This window comes from Erythrolamprus reginae, chromosome 5 (assembly GCF_031021105.1).
Source record: "Erythrolamprus reginae isolate rEryReg1 chromosome 5, rEryReg1.hap1, whole genome shotgun sequence".
Taxonomy (NCBI): Eukaryota; Metazoa; Chordata; class Lepidosauria; order Squamata; family Dipsadidae; genus Erythrolamprus; species Erythrolamprus reginae.
The window spans coordinates 68,548,050-68,562,957 of NC_091954.1; the positions used below are offsets into that span (position 1 = coordinate 68,548,050).

At 39.6% G+C, this 14,908-nt stretch overlaps 1 protein-coding gene across 3 annotated transcripts in view; it reads left to right on the plus strand.

The window, feature by feature from the left end:
• The window catches only part of ABCC2 (ATP binding cassette subfamily C member 2), a 64,962-nt gene that overhangs the window by 24,454 nt on the left and 25,600 nt on the right, over positions 1-14,908 (plus strand). For 2 of the 3 annotated variants that reach the window (XM_070752989.1, XM_070752992.1), the window contains 10 exons: positions 105-242; positions 3,750-3,896; positions 4,824-4,908; positions 5,973-6,039; positions 6,277-6,403; positions 7,809-7,985; positions 9,024-9,191; positions 10,975-11,164; positions 12,182-12,308; positions 13,954-14,077. In XM_070752989.1, coding sequence (XP_070609090.1) covers positions 105-242; positions 3,750-3,896; positions 4,824-4,908; positions 5,973-6,039; positions 6,277-6,403; positions 7,809-7,985; positions 9,024-9,191; positions 10,975-11,164; positions 12,182-12,308; positions 13,954-14,077 — 1,350 coding nt within the window. The remainder of the gene's footprint in view (positions 1-104; positions 243-3,749; positions 3,897-4,823; positions 4,909-5,972; positions 6,040-6,276; positions 6,404-7,808; positions 7,986-9,023; positions 9,192-10,974; positions 11,165-12,181; positions 12,309-13,953; positions 14,078-14,908) is intronic. The other variant, XM_070752991.1, reaches the window with a different exon arrangement.

Below are 14,908 nucleotides of genomic sequence, written 5' to 3' on the forward strand. Positions count from 1 at the left end.
GATAATGAAACATCTGCCAGCAAATAACCAGTCTCAGAGAGTGACCAAGGACTCTGTGATTCAACTCTGAGCTTCATATGTTCTTTTCTGTTGATATCTTTCAGATCCTGAAGTTCTTTGCTTGGGAGCTCTCATTTCAGGAGCAAGTTGAAAAGATCCGGGCTTTGGAACTGAAAGGGCTGCTGAACTTTTTCCATCTACAATCAATTGGTATCTTCACCTTCTCTTGTGCACCTTTTCTAGTAAGACAATCCAGAGAATGGGCGGGGCGTTAAGAAGAGGAAAGCAAGTAAATGACATGTGAAACGCAAATAGAAATTTTGCAACATCTATCAGTTTGATTCTGTTAGTAGTGACAGATGCTGTTGTGTTTGAGCTTGGGCCAGCCGTTGCTCCCACAGATGGGAGAGATGCGGCACAAAGTGAGTGCGAAAGCCTGGCTGACAGCCAGGAAGACGTGGCAGACAGCCATGAGGATGAGGCCACTGTTTCAGAGGAGTTGGCAGACAGCACGCAGGACCCAGCAGACAGCCCAGGGGATTTGGCAGGCAGTCCCTCAGACAGTCTCTCTTCCTTGGATTCCTCTGCAGACCAGCTCATAGACATGCGTAGCCGAAGAGCCATGCAGAGGAAGGCTCAATTGAAGGATTATTACAGGTGATCAGAGTAGCACCTGGGCTGGGTGTGGTTCTTATACTGAGGGCTGGGTGTGGTTCCCTTAATGAGGGCTAAAGGTATAAAAGGGAACAGAGGCACAAGGCAAACTGTGGCTGTTTATCTGTGTTACTTTGTGGTTCCTGCTCTGAAGTTTCTGTTCCGTGCCTTTGGATTTCAACCCAGCCTTTTCAGGCACGTGGGAAGTGAAACCTCTGGGACTTGCTGCTTGCTCTAAAGATTCAAAGGACTCCTGAAATGTTTTTGCTCCATGCAGGTTGTCTTTGTTTGCTTTTTCCTGTGTTTTGTATTTGGCTGAATTACGTCTTGCACTATCATTATTTCCTGACACTAAGGTCTGTTTTTGGTTAACCCTTTTTTGTTTGTTTAATACAAGTTTGCTGATTAGAAGAGCACGTGTGTGTTTGATTTCTTTTCCTTGGACTGCTACGAATTGCCTGAGCCCAGTCAGGCAGAACAGATGCTAGTTAGGATGAGTCCTGCAGCAACTTAGCAATGGCCTTGTCTTTTGGTCTTAGCACATGTGCAGGACAGGAGGACAGGGAAAGATGGTCCTGATTAATTTTAATTAAGAGGGATCGCCAAAGGTTTGTTGAATTAGAATCATGACAAAACTATGCAGATTGCCTGTCTTCAATTAAAACATTGGCTTAAAACAAAATATTACACTCTGAGCTTGGATTGAAGGCTGCAAAAGTTGGATGTACTTAGTGCAAATCCATGACCATCCTACTAAAAAATTCTCAAGGATTGAAAGTTAACTGTACGTCTGCCTCATGGAGCAACATTTCACCTTTCCTTTTTTTAAAAAAAATATAATTTATTAATTTAATGAAAGAGGAAGGGGAAAAGGGGAGTACAAAATCAAAAGGAGGGGAGAGGAGGGGAAAGGAAAATGCATTTATACTGATTTTGAAGGTAAAAATTGCGAAAAATTACAAAAATCCATTATATTCCTTAATATATATTCCTTATTACAGTATACAGCAATTCACATTATTACAATAGTTCTATACATGTTTCGATCTTAATTTACATTGCAATGAACAATTTTATTATCTATACCTTATGTTGCTTGATAGATCTATTCGAAAGATTTAAATATAATTAGTCTTACTGTAATTTTGTCTGGTATATAATATCATTAGGTTAGTAAGGGGTTGTAATTTTTAGAGTATTTAGAGGGGTAGGGATTGAATAAGAAGGAGGAAGTGGGGTAGGGAGGGAGTTGTCTCCATCAATAGCAGACCTTGAGTTTAACGACTTATCCTTTTTATTAAGCAGTGAATATAAGAAATGAAAATAGTGAGAGATGTAAGAGTTAAGATTAAAATATGATTAGTTTTTTAGTAATTGTGTAAGTATAACAGTAGAATTGAACTCAGACAGAATTTTAGTTGTTTCGTATTCTAGATATCCATTGATACCATTTTACCTTTCCATATTTGTTACTTTCTGGAAACCCCATCAGTATTGGAATCAGACATGAATGGAACGACATATCAACATAATAAAAATAAATAATTTCTCAAACCAATGCTAGCTACAAATAATGAGTTTGATAACCAAAGACAGTTGAGAGCCAGATTGATTTAGACTAAAGAGTCTGAAATGCAAGCAAAAACTTAACTATAATTAGAAGTAATTAGCAAAGGATTAATTATTAGCCATTTTAGAGAGCACTAGATTACTTTAATTGTCACCATTTTAGTAACTAACAATATATGTTTAAGAATTCATTAGCGAAGGAAGCTATAACAGTTTTTATTGCTGGTAAGGTTTCATCTGGTGTAGAATTGGCACAAATCGGAGATGGATGGGGAAATTGTTTTATTAAGTTGTTTCAATAAATATGCTAGTTTGGATCTATTGAATATACAGGACAGTGAAGGCGAACCTATGGCACGGGTTACCCTAGCTCAACTCCAACATGCATGTGAACATAGTAAACATGTGCAGTTTTTCCAATGCAATTTACAACTTAAAAGCTAGGTACCAAAATCAACATATGCACTAATGTTGTTGTTGTTGTTGTTGTTATTGTTATTATTATTATTATTATTATTATTATTTATTAGATTTGTATGCCGCCCCTTTCCATGGTCTAATGCAGTGTTTTTCAACCAGTGTGCCGTGGCACACTAGTGTGCCGTGAGACATGGTCAGGTGTGCCGCGAAGAAGGAAGCTCAGGTTCCGGTCTTGCAATTTTTTGCAGAGAGAGAGAGTGTGTGTGTGTGTGAGAGAGAGAGAGAGAAAGAAAAAGAAAGAGAAAGACAGAGAGAGAGAGAGATAGCAAGCAAGAGAGTGAAAGAAAAGAGAGAAAGAGAAAAAGCAAATGTCAGAAAGAAAGAAAGCAAGAGAGAGAGAGAGAGAGAAAGCAAGAGAGAAAGAAAGCAAGAGAGAGAGAGAGAAAAAGGAGAGGAAGGGAGAGAGAGAGAGAAATGAGCAAAAAGGGGAGAAAAAACAAGAGAAATGAGAAAATGATTGTGACAGAGAATGAGAGGAAAAAGAGAGAAACAAAAGAGAGAGAGAAGTGACTCTTGATTTAAAGCATATGATAAAAAGCACCCAAAGAAAAAGAGAGAAACCCCCCCCAGTCCTCACCTGTTTTTGGAAATGGTTCAAAAGTGTGTATACAAACACACACACAAGGGTGGGGAGGAGACAGGGATGGAAAAAGAGAGGAGAGTGTGCCCCAGGATTTTAAAATGTAAAAAATGTGCCGCGGCTCAAAAAAGGTTGAAAATCACTGGTCTAATGTATATCACAGGACAGTCTTAACTATATCAATGCAGATATTATTATAGAAATACTGTATATGAATGGATATTCGTTTGTTTTCAAATAACGTGCAGGAAAAGTAGGCACAAAAATATATGCAATTTAAAAAAAAAAACAACCAAGTAGAATTGTTTATATGGGAAGAAAGTGCACATCTCTCCCTCATATTCTAAATCTGTCTCCAGCTTGTAGTCTTTCCTTAGTGGGCATTTCTTCAGACTCTTAAGACTTTCTTTAGAAACTAAACAACTCAACTGCTTTCAGTTTCTTTTTCTCTACTTCTCTCACCTAGGTCTCTGTGGCTACCTTTGCTGTCTATGTGATGGTGGATGAGAACAACATCTTGGATGCACAGAAGGCCTTTACTTCTATAGCTGTCTTCAATATCCTGCGCTTCCCACTTGGCATGTTACCGTTGTCACTGTCCTCCACGGTGCAAGTGAGCAACCTTGCAAGAAATATATATATACCAGGGGAGAAGGAGCCCGACTTGAGAATTAGTGCCAATCTCTTTCCAATATTTATTTTGTGCCATTGGCAAAGAGGTTCTATTAGAATGTGTATAGAGGTTAAGATATTACAAATTTAAGTTATTATTATTATTATTATTATTATTATTATTAATATTTATTATACATGGTATGTTTGTTGGTATGATTGGTCTCTTAAATTGGGGTTTTTTAGATTACTTTTTAATATTAGATTTGTTATATTGTTTTTTATTGTTGTTAGCCGCCCCGAGTCTTCGGAGAGGGGTGGCATACAAATCTAAATAAACTAAAACTAAACAAAACTAATTATTAGATTTGTATGCCACCCCTCTCCGCAGACTCGGGGCGGCTCACAGCAATCATAAGAACAATATATAGTAACAAATCTAATATTAAAATCTAAAATAACAATTTTACAGTAAAAAGCCTAAAAACCCCAGTATATAAAAAACATACACACAAACATATCATACATAAAACTACATAGGCACGGGGGAGATGTCTCAGTTCCCCCATGCCTGACGGCAGAGGTGGGTTTACGAAAGGCAAGGAGTGTGGGGACAGTCCTAATCTCTGCGGGGAGCTGGTTCCAGAGGGTCGGGGCCACCACAGAGAAGGCTCTTCCCCTGGGTCCCGCCAGCCGCCACTGTTTAGTCGACGGGACCCGGAGAAGGCCAACTCTGTGGGACCTAACCGGCTGCTGGGATTCGTGCGGCAGAAGGCGGTCTGGCAGATAAGTTCAGTTGTATAAGACTGGTGTTCCTCAGTCTGATGTGGAATATTGAAAACTATGAAGTAGATTCTAGGAAGCATTGAAGAAGATGGCCTAGTGGCTCTGGAGCTGTCATGCCTGATTTTGTCTTTAAATTTTACAGGTGAAAGTATCTATTGATCGACTAGAGCGGTACCTGGGTAGTGAAGACCTGAACACTTCAGCTATATGGAATAATTCCATCCCTGGTAAATTACATCTAGACTTCAGGCTTGGGTGTTCAGAACAGGCAAAGCTTTTGAGAAAATATTCAAAAGGACAAGTGTGTTTGTGTACTGGGTCTGGGTTGAGTAGTTCTCTCTCCTTAAGGTTGATATTTCATTTTCTTTCTCTTGTCAGAAATAAGTTTATTTCTGAAGGCAATATTACAATGCAAGTAAATGGTTTGTAACCATAGGAAAGGCTGATGTAAGCCATAATCAGCATGTAGTCATGGGTTTGCTAATTGTGCTGCAACCTGATTGGCTGTAATCTATATAAGGACTAAACACCCTTGCATGGGTGTGGTTTTGTTATAGAGCGGTTTGTTATAGTAGAAAGTGGTTTGTTACAGTAGTTTGTTATAATGTTTAGTGCTGGGTGGTTTGTAGTTAGTGGTTAGTGCTTAGTGGTTGCAGTGGTGGATGTAATAAGAATTATATACAGTGTTCCCTTGATTTCCGCGGGGGATGTGTTCCGAGACCGCCTGCGAAAGTTGAATTTCTGCGAAGTAGAGATGCGGAAGTAAATACACTATTTTTGGCTATGGACAGTATCACAAGCCTTCTCTTCACACTTTAAACCCCTAAATTACAATTTCCTATTCCCTTAGAAACCATTTAGATTATTACTCACCATGTTTATTTATTAAAGTTTATTTAAAAAATATTTATTAAAGGCGGCCGAAAGTTTGGCGATGACATATGACGTCATCGGGTGGGGAAAAACGTGGTATAGGGGGGAAAACAGTGAAGTATTTTTTTTATAAATATTTTTGAAAAACCGTGGTATAGACTTTTCGCGAAGTTCGAACCTGCGAAAATCGAGGGAACACTGATACTAGTATTGAGGATAGTTTATTATAGTGGATAAATGTAAAAGTGATAGTTTATTTCGAGAAGCAGTTTGATAAGAAGAAAAGTAAAATATATTTTTACAAGAAAGCCTGCTGCAATGTTTTTCATTGAAGACTTCAATTAGGTATAGTGGTTAACTGTGGCTACTTGGTGGTTTACCTTCTGCATGCGCTAAACTCTCCCAACATCTCTTACAGCCTGTGCTGTGAAATTCCACGAGGCCTCTTTTGCCTGGGACCAGGATTCTGATGTCACTATAAAAGAGTAAGTCACCATATAGATCACAGGTTGGGTTGTGGGTGGAATGGGGGTTCTTTTATCTTCAGTGACATACTGCGTTGGGCAATAGACAAGCCAACAAACACATTCTCTTGTTCTTAGAGGATGTTTGGCACCGCTGTATTGGAGACTATGCTCTTTAACCTAGGGACCGGCAACCATTTTTTAAAATTGCCTCCAGGCGTTAACGAACATCTGTTTATATGGCATTCTTCCCTACAGCATCACTTTGGAAATTGCTCCTGGAAGCCTTGTAGCCATAATGGGGTCTGTGGGATCAGGAAAGTCTTCATTGATATCTGCCATGTTGGGCGAGATGGAGAACGTCAAGGGACACATCAATATTCAGGTGAAGGAAAAGCTTTTTTCCCCTGAAATTAAATATGGACTATGTAATAAACAGAACCAAGTAGAATCCTGAAGTGAGGTCACTGTTTGGAAACTCACTTCTGTCTAAAACATGAATAAAAACAAACATCCTGTTCCATCCCCAGTAAATAGATTGTTAGGTTTGCATGCAAATGAAGACGCGAGTCACAGAAACAGTTCAGTGCCTTTATTCTCTATTAGCTAGAACTAATACGGACTGCCAGCAGGCTGCAGGGAACCCACTTTTAAGGACTTCCCCGAAGCTTGCTAGCCACTGGCAGGAACTTATTTCTCCTGCTGCTAGATTAGCCAATCAGCAGCGGCTCTGCAAATAATCACTACGTCCGCGCATAACATAAATAGTTCTACCAGAGTTCCTATGCCATCTTATTCCCTTGTAGAGAAATTGTCTACAAAGCTGGACCTTCAAAACTCTTAATTGTTGCTTACAGTCTGAAGGAATCCAATTCCTCCCCTGATCGTTTTAAAAATGTTTAAAAATGACTCTGCCAGACTTAAGTACTCAACGAATATAATTTCTTTCCCCCTGCATTCCTCCTTTATCTGCTGACAAAAGACAATCGTTCTTTCCAGTTATTATCTTAAGACTATTTACAGGACCGTCTTCTGCCACATACCTCCTGGTGACTGATTAGAGCCCACAGGGTCAGCCTTATCCAGGTCCCATCGGTCAAACAATGCCGATTGGCGGGGCCGTGTGGGAGGGCCTTCTCTGTGGTGGCTCCGGCTCTCTGGAACCAACTACCCCTGGAGACCTGTACCATCTCCACCCTCCTAGCCTTCTGGAAGGCTGTGAAAACCTGGCCTAGGGCTGTTAGTAAGACCATCCAATTCCAGCCAAGACAAAATGAATGATTGTTTTTTTTTTAGTTTGTTTTTTCAAATATAACATACAAAAAAATAAAAAACATACATAAAGACATACACATACAACATTTGGGAAATGAAGGTTTCCCCACTTTTTAGGTGTTTGATCAGAGAATTTTGCTTCTTTCACATAGTATTAATTTTTCAATTCTTTTATTCGTGTTGCTTTGCGTAGATTTTTCTTTCTTTCTTTCTTGCTCTTTTCTTTAGCCAAACGTAAAATTTTGCCCATATTTTATAGTAATCTGATTCTTTCTTTCCCTCTAATCTTTTAGATAACCTGTCCATCTCCGCACAATCTAGTATCTTTTTAATTATTATATTTTTGAAATGAATGATTGTTAAATGACTGTTTTATCTCTGGGGTTTAAACTTTTTGTTAATATTGTTTTATTTGCTGTATGCCGCCAAGAGTCAAAAAACAGTCGGGCAGCTTATAAATTTAATAAATGAAATGAAATTAAGTAGCTAGATATATTTTTTTCCATTTCCTTCAGGGCTCTATGGCCTACGTGCCTCAGCAAGCATGGATACAAAATGCCACTTTGAAAGACAACGTTCTTTTCGGGTCCCCCCTAGATGAGACTCGATATCAACAAGTGCTGGAGGCTTGTGCTTTGCTTCCTGACCTACAATTGCTTCCAGGAGGAGACCTGACGGAGATTGGAGAAAAGGTATCACCACTGAGCTCAGTAATCAAAGAAGCACTGAGAGGTAGAGTGGTGGGAGCCCGTATATTAATTAATTTAATTTCTGCTGGATTTATCAGGAAAATGTATCACACCCTGTTCTGTCGGGCTCTCTAGTAGACTCCTCCCAAAAATTCACAGGTACAAATTTCAGACACACACACGTTTGAAAATTCAAAACAATGTTCTTTATAATGAAAATTCACTTAAACTAAGCCCTCTTTTGGTATAGCAAAGAGCACTGGTCTCCAAACAAACTGGTCATTTGTACAAGTCCCTTATCAGTTCTGTGATACTTAGCTTGCAGCTGTGAGGCAATTCCCAGTCCTTCTTCTTTCACAAAGTGAAACACACTTTGCTCTTGTCCAGTCTCAAAGCGGGGGAAAATCAGCACACAAAAGGTCAAAGTCAGCAAAACAGTCATGAAACACAACGATCAGATAATCCTCCACAATGGCCAAACCCACAGGCTGCTATTTATAGCAGCCTCACTAATTATCACAGCCCCACCCAACCACAGGTGGCCTCATTTTCTTTGATAATAATCTCTCAGTTGTTGTTGCCTATGCATCACTCTCCGCATGCGTGGCTGTATCATTAACTCTTGTTCTGAATCCAAGGAGGAGCTAGATAATTGATCTCCTTCTGATCTGTCTGCCACACTCTCCTCCTCCCTGTCACTCATGTCTTCTTGGTCAGAGGAGCCTTCATCAGCAGATTCCACCGGGGGCAAAACAGGCCTGCACCATGTGGATGTCTCCCCCACATCCACAGTCCTTGGGGCAGGAGCTGGGCCAGAGCTAACCACAACACACCCTAACCAGTCTTATTCTCTTATCTTGAATGACTGGCTAACTCCATCTCTCTAACTGCGCCAACAAAATCTAAGCTTAGCAAGCAAACTAATATTTTAGGCTGCATTGTGTAATCATCCTCGATTTAAGCAACCCTGGAATTAATCTTCTGTGCAAACAATATCACTGGTATGGATCATAGAGGGGTTCAGTCTTCTTTCTTCCATAGGGAATTAACTTGAGTGGAGGTCAGAAACAACGTATTAGCCTGGCTAGAGCCGTATACAGCAATGCGGATATATACTTATTGGATGATCCCCTCTCAGCTGTGGACGCCCATGTGGGAAGGCACATTTTTGACAAAGTGCTTGGGCCAGAAGGATTGTTACAGAATAAGGTAAACGTGCACTGTGGAATGTGTTTTGAGGATTGTGGATATTTTGTAATTGTTATTATCATAAAAATTAACATATATTTCTTTCTTAGAAGAAAATAATAATATAGACCAGAACATAGCCCATATAGGAAATTTGTCCTGTCCCATTCCACACACGCACACAATTGGGATTCAACATGTTTATTTCACACTGTCAAATTGCCCGAACGTTCAGCAGGAGGCTTCGCCGGCTGTTAGTTCCTTGAAGAAGCCCCCCCCCCCCCGGCCACCGCCGTGTAAATCGGAATATTCGTGTAATTTGGAATATTCCAACGTACACCTTACTCGGCTTACGATGGGCTGTCGGAACAGATCCCCGTCGTAAATCGGGGACTACCTGTATCTGAAAACTGCATTGGCAATAATGCTCTATTTTTGAGGAGCCATGGTTATATTGGGCTAGGGAATTGTTTTGAGAAATGGAAAAGAAGTATTACAGTGATCCCTCGATTTTCGCGATCTCGTTCTTCGCGAAACGCTATATCGCGATTTTTCCCACCCGATGACGTCACTCTCTTCCTTCCTTTCTCATCTTTCTTTCTCTCTCTCTTTCTCTATCTTGCTTCTTCCTCTCTCACACTCTCTTCCTCCCTTTGTCATCTCTTTCTTTCCTTCTCTCTCTCTATCTCTCCCCCTCTTGCTGGCAGGCGGCGGGCGGGCGGCGGGCGGCGGGCGGGCGGGCGAGCGGGGGCATCAGCGAGGAAGACCCAGGGAAGGTTCCTTCGGCCGCCCAGCAGCTGATCTGCTCGGCAGCACAGCGAGGAGCCGAATCGGGGTTTCCCCTTTGCGTGGGCGGCGGGGAAACCCCGATCTTCGTCTGCTCGCTGCTGCTGCGGCCGCCCAGCAGCTGATCTGCTCGGCAGCGCAGCGAGGAGCCGAATTGGGGTTTCCCCTTTGCGTGGGCAGTGGGGAAACCTCGATCTTCGTCTGCTCGCTGCTGCTGCGCTGCCGAGCAGATCAGCTGCTGGGCAGCCGAAGGAACCTTCCCTCGCCGCCCACGCAAACTCCACCATCTGAGCATTCGCGGCCATGAAAAAAAGGGCGCGCATGCGCAGATGGTGTTTTTACTTCCGCAACCCTACATCGCGAAAAATCGATTATCGCGAGGGGTCTTGGAACGGAACCCTCGCGATAATCGAGGGATCACTGTACTTCTGATGTTAAAATTCAAGAGATATGGAAATGATCTGTTTTTGAAAAGGTAATTTTATTCACTGATTAAAAAAATACAATATCTTTTTTTCACCATCATGGAGAAAATCTATCTATGTGATAGATTGCTAGGAGTTAAAAATGACTTGATGGTACCTTATCAGTCAGAAAATGCCAAAGGAGCACATTTATTCATATGAAAATGTGCTCCTTTGGCTTTGATTTTATGAATCTTTGTAACAATAGAGAATTATCACTCATTTTCTTTAATTCAGATACACTTTAGTATTGTTGGCTATATGATGGATATGTGATATGATAGCTTCCCCCTTTTGGTGTTTTATTTTGTTCTTTTCCTATGATTTTTCCCCACTTCACTCTATTTATTCAAATGAATATATATATAAAACGTGTTAAATAAACTTTATTATAAATCTTTTAAAATGTCCAAAAAGAAAAAGAGAGAGAAAAATGTTGAGGGCATTGAATGCTTTGTAGAAACATTATTTATTTAACATGACTGAAATCCAGGATAGCTTGACTAGGAATGCTAAACTATTATTTGAATTTGTTACACTTATTTATGCTACAGACACAGATCCTAGTGACTCATAACCTAAGCTTCCTTGCACAAGTTGATGATATTGTCGTATTAGAAGCTGGAACTGTCATGGAACGTGGCTCCTACAGCACCTTACTGGCAAATAGTGGATCATTTGCTCAGTTGCTCAACACCTATGGCAACCAGCAGGATAATATACATGAAGAAGAAGCAGCAATAGGTGAAGTAGTAACAATAACTAAACATACAGCATGTAGAATTGCTCCCATTGTAAGATGAATTTATTAAGATGAAGCTATAACAAAACACATATCATGGTAATAAGATGTAATATGATCCCATTTATTTATTTATTTATTTATTTATTTATTTATTTAGTTAGTTAGTTAGTTAGTTAGTTAGTTAGTTAGTTAGTCCAATACACAATACATATTGAGGAGAATAGACATGAAGTATTACATATAAAGAAAAGATATGAAAATAGAGGAGAAGATATATGAAAGGGAGAAAAGATATATGATATATGGGATAAGGGGAGACAAATTGGACAGGGGACAAAAGGCACACTGGTGCACTTATATACGCCCCTTACTGACCTCTTAGGAACCTGGCGAGGTCAATCGTGGATAGTCTAAGGGAGAAATGTTGGGGGTTAGGGGTTGACACTACTGAGTCTGGTAATGAGTTCCACGCTTCGACAACTCGATTGCTAAAGTCATATTTTTTACAGTCAAGCTTGGAGCGATTAATATTAAGTTTGAATTTGTTGTGTTGTTGTGGTTGAAGCTGAAGTAGTCATTGACAGGCAGGATGTTGCAGCATATGATTTTGTGGGCAATACTTAGATCATGTTTTAGGCGTCGTAGTTCTAAGCTTTCTAGGCCTAGGATTGATAGTCTGCTTTTGTAGGGTATTCTGTTTCGAGTGGAGGAGTGAAGGGCTCTTCTGGTGAAGTATCTTTGGATGTTTTCTAGGGTGTTGATGTCCGAGATGTGGTGTGGGTTCCAGACAGATGAACTGTATTCAAGGGTGGGTCTGGCAAATGTTTTGTAGGCTCTGGTGAGTAGCGTGAGATTGCCGGAGCAGAAGCTGCGTAGGATCAGGTTAACAACTCTGGAAGCCTTTTTGGCGATATTGTTGCAGTGGGCTTTAGCACTTAGGTCATCTTCAGATTTTCTCACCTGTGAGTTGTTTTCATCTTTTTATTCAAATATCCCAGACTCTTGGTTATTTTTAGCAGGCATAAATGAAGAGGAGGAATTGGATGATTATCCTGAATTTGTAACTGAAGAAGTACCAGCTGATGTAGTGACTATGACAAAGAAGAATGAGGCCAGTGTCCAACAAAAAGTCTTCAACCGCAGGTGCGTTCTTTTACACCCCCATTATTTATTTTATATCTCCCTATTCTTCACTTTATTTTTTCCCCTCTTCTTTTTAGTCACTGTTTTTTTCCCTTCTTTTTTTCCTGCCCCTCTATGATTTTTGCATATCTCCCGATCCTGGTCTGGTTATCTTTCTTCATAAATTATTGAAGCATCAGCCATCTAAATTTTATCTTTGTCCTCCTGGTGTTGGTTTGTGTCATCCACAGACCATAATTTACAAAGCTTTGTTCTACTGTTTATCATACTGCAGAATATCTACTAGCAACAAATAGAAAGTGTTGGCTTGTCTCGGTTAGCTAGGCTATGAAACCTTCGACAATACCGAGCAGAGAATTTTAACAGAGCGTGGATGTGTGATAAAGCCAAGACACAGACTTAGTTAAATAAGTATTATTTACATGTAAACAAAATATAAACAATCCAGAATAAGCACGAAGCAAATACAGGATAATACGCACTGAGCAATTACAAAGCAAATAGCACTGAGCAAATGGCACTGAGCAATTACAAGATTAAAAGCACAAAGCAAAATACAATGTAGATAATAAGCATGAAGCTTATACAAGCATGAAGCTTAGACACAACTCCCCCATCTCTCAGGCAAAAGTAAAAGGAAGTGACTGAGCCGAATAATGAGCTTTTATAGCTTCAATGAGGAAGTGACGAAACAGCCTTGAATATTAACTCTTCAAGTACAAGTTAACCCTTTGAGTGCACATTAACTCTTTAAGTACAAGTTTGGTACAGTGTACAATATGCCGTTTACAATGGCAATTCCTAACAACCATGTGCCCTGTACTAACAGAAAGGATAGAAAAAGGATCTTGGGCAATTCATTGTTATAATAACAACTTGTTCTATAATCACAGCAGTGCCTGACTTCCCCTAATGTTTATGGCTACGAAAAAATTCAGAGACGAAGCAGCAGGCTACTCTCCAAAGTATGCAGTTTCAAGAAACTGTTCCTTTCTAATGTGTTGTGCCACAGAACAAATTAATAATGACAGCCCCAATACAACCAGTATATCTTTGTCTTCATGCTTGTCGTATCATAGATTGCCCTAATCTGGGCATCTTCTACATACATGGCATATGTATTTATTTTTCCTAAAGAGAGGTGTGTGATCGATGGCACTGTTTAATTGAATGAACTCTGAACATACCAATTCCATTAGGTTATACTAGCTGGGCAGAACCAATGGGGAAGAGCCATCAACCAACCTGCTTCTCTGAACTTCTGCAGTATTTCATCATAGGCTTCCTTTCTGAGCTGTTTTAGGCAAGGGTGCATCCTGCATAGAGATTATGAACTCTTTGGAAGATTTTTCTTTTTCAGATATGTTTTTAAAATGCAAGGCAATATAGTGCCAAAGCAGCCAAGTTCTAGAAGTTTTACCTTTCACCATTACCATTGCCCTGAGTCTTCGGAGAGGGGCGGCATACAAATCTAATAAATTATTATTATTATTATTATTATTATTATTATTATTTTATTTTATTTATTTATTTTATTTATTTTATTTATTTTATTTATTTTATTTATTTTTATTTATTTTATTTTTTATTTTATTTTATTTTATTTTTATTTTTATTTTATTATTTTATTTTATTTCTGTTTCAGCTGCAGTACCAGCAGTAACGTATCCATCAAGAAGGGTCATCAAGGGCATTTGAATGAGAAGAAAACATTGACAGAGTTTAAAGGGCAGAGATTGATTGATAAGGAAGCTATGGAAACTGGCAAGGTAAGAGGTGAAGACATGGGAATCCTTCTCAAAGAACTCGATAGAGATTATTTATGGAATAAAGGAATCAACAAAAGAATCAATAAAGTTTTGTGGGGGTTTCTTTTTGCTATGACTGGATGCACTGTGATAACTTTACTCAATACATTATTATAACACACAGCTTCCTCAATGAAAGGCTGCTGCATTGGCTGAGCAGGGCTAACTCCATCCTCCTAGCCTAGCCCATATGAATTGGTTTAACCATATAACCCTTTAGAACAGGCCCGTCCAATTTGTGACTCCAAGGCCACATGCAGCCCTGGACAGCTAATTATGCAGCTCCACAAAATTGTGAACTTTTAACATTATGTAGTATAATTATACAGTGTTCCCTCGCTTTTCGCGGGGGATGCGTTCCGAGACCGCCCACGAAAGTCGAATTTCCGCGAAGTAGAGGTGCGGAAGTAAATACACTATTTTTGGCTATGAACAGTATCACAAGCCTTCCCTTAATACTTTAAATCCCTAAATTGCAATTTTCCATTCCCTTAGCAACCATTTAGATTATTACTCACCATGTTTATTTATTAAAATTTATTTTAAAAAATGTTTTTTAAAGGCAGACGAAAGTTTGGCGATGTCATATGATGTCATCGGGTGGGAAAAACCGTGGTATAGGGAAAAAACCCGCGAAGTATTTTTTAATTAATATTTTTGAAAAAACGTGGTATAGACTTTTTGCGAAGTTCGAACCCGTGAAAATCGAGGGAACACTGTATACCTGAATTATGCTATGGAATGTTTAAAGTTCATGATTTTGTGGAGCTGCATTATTAGCTGTCAAGAATC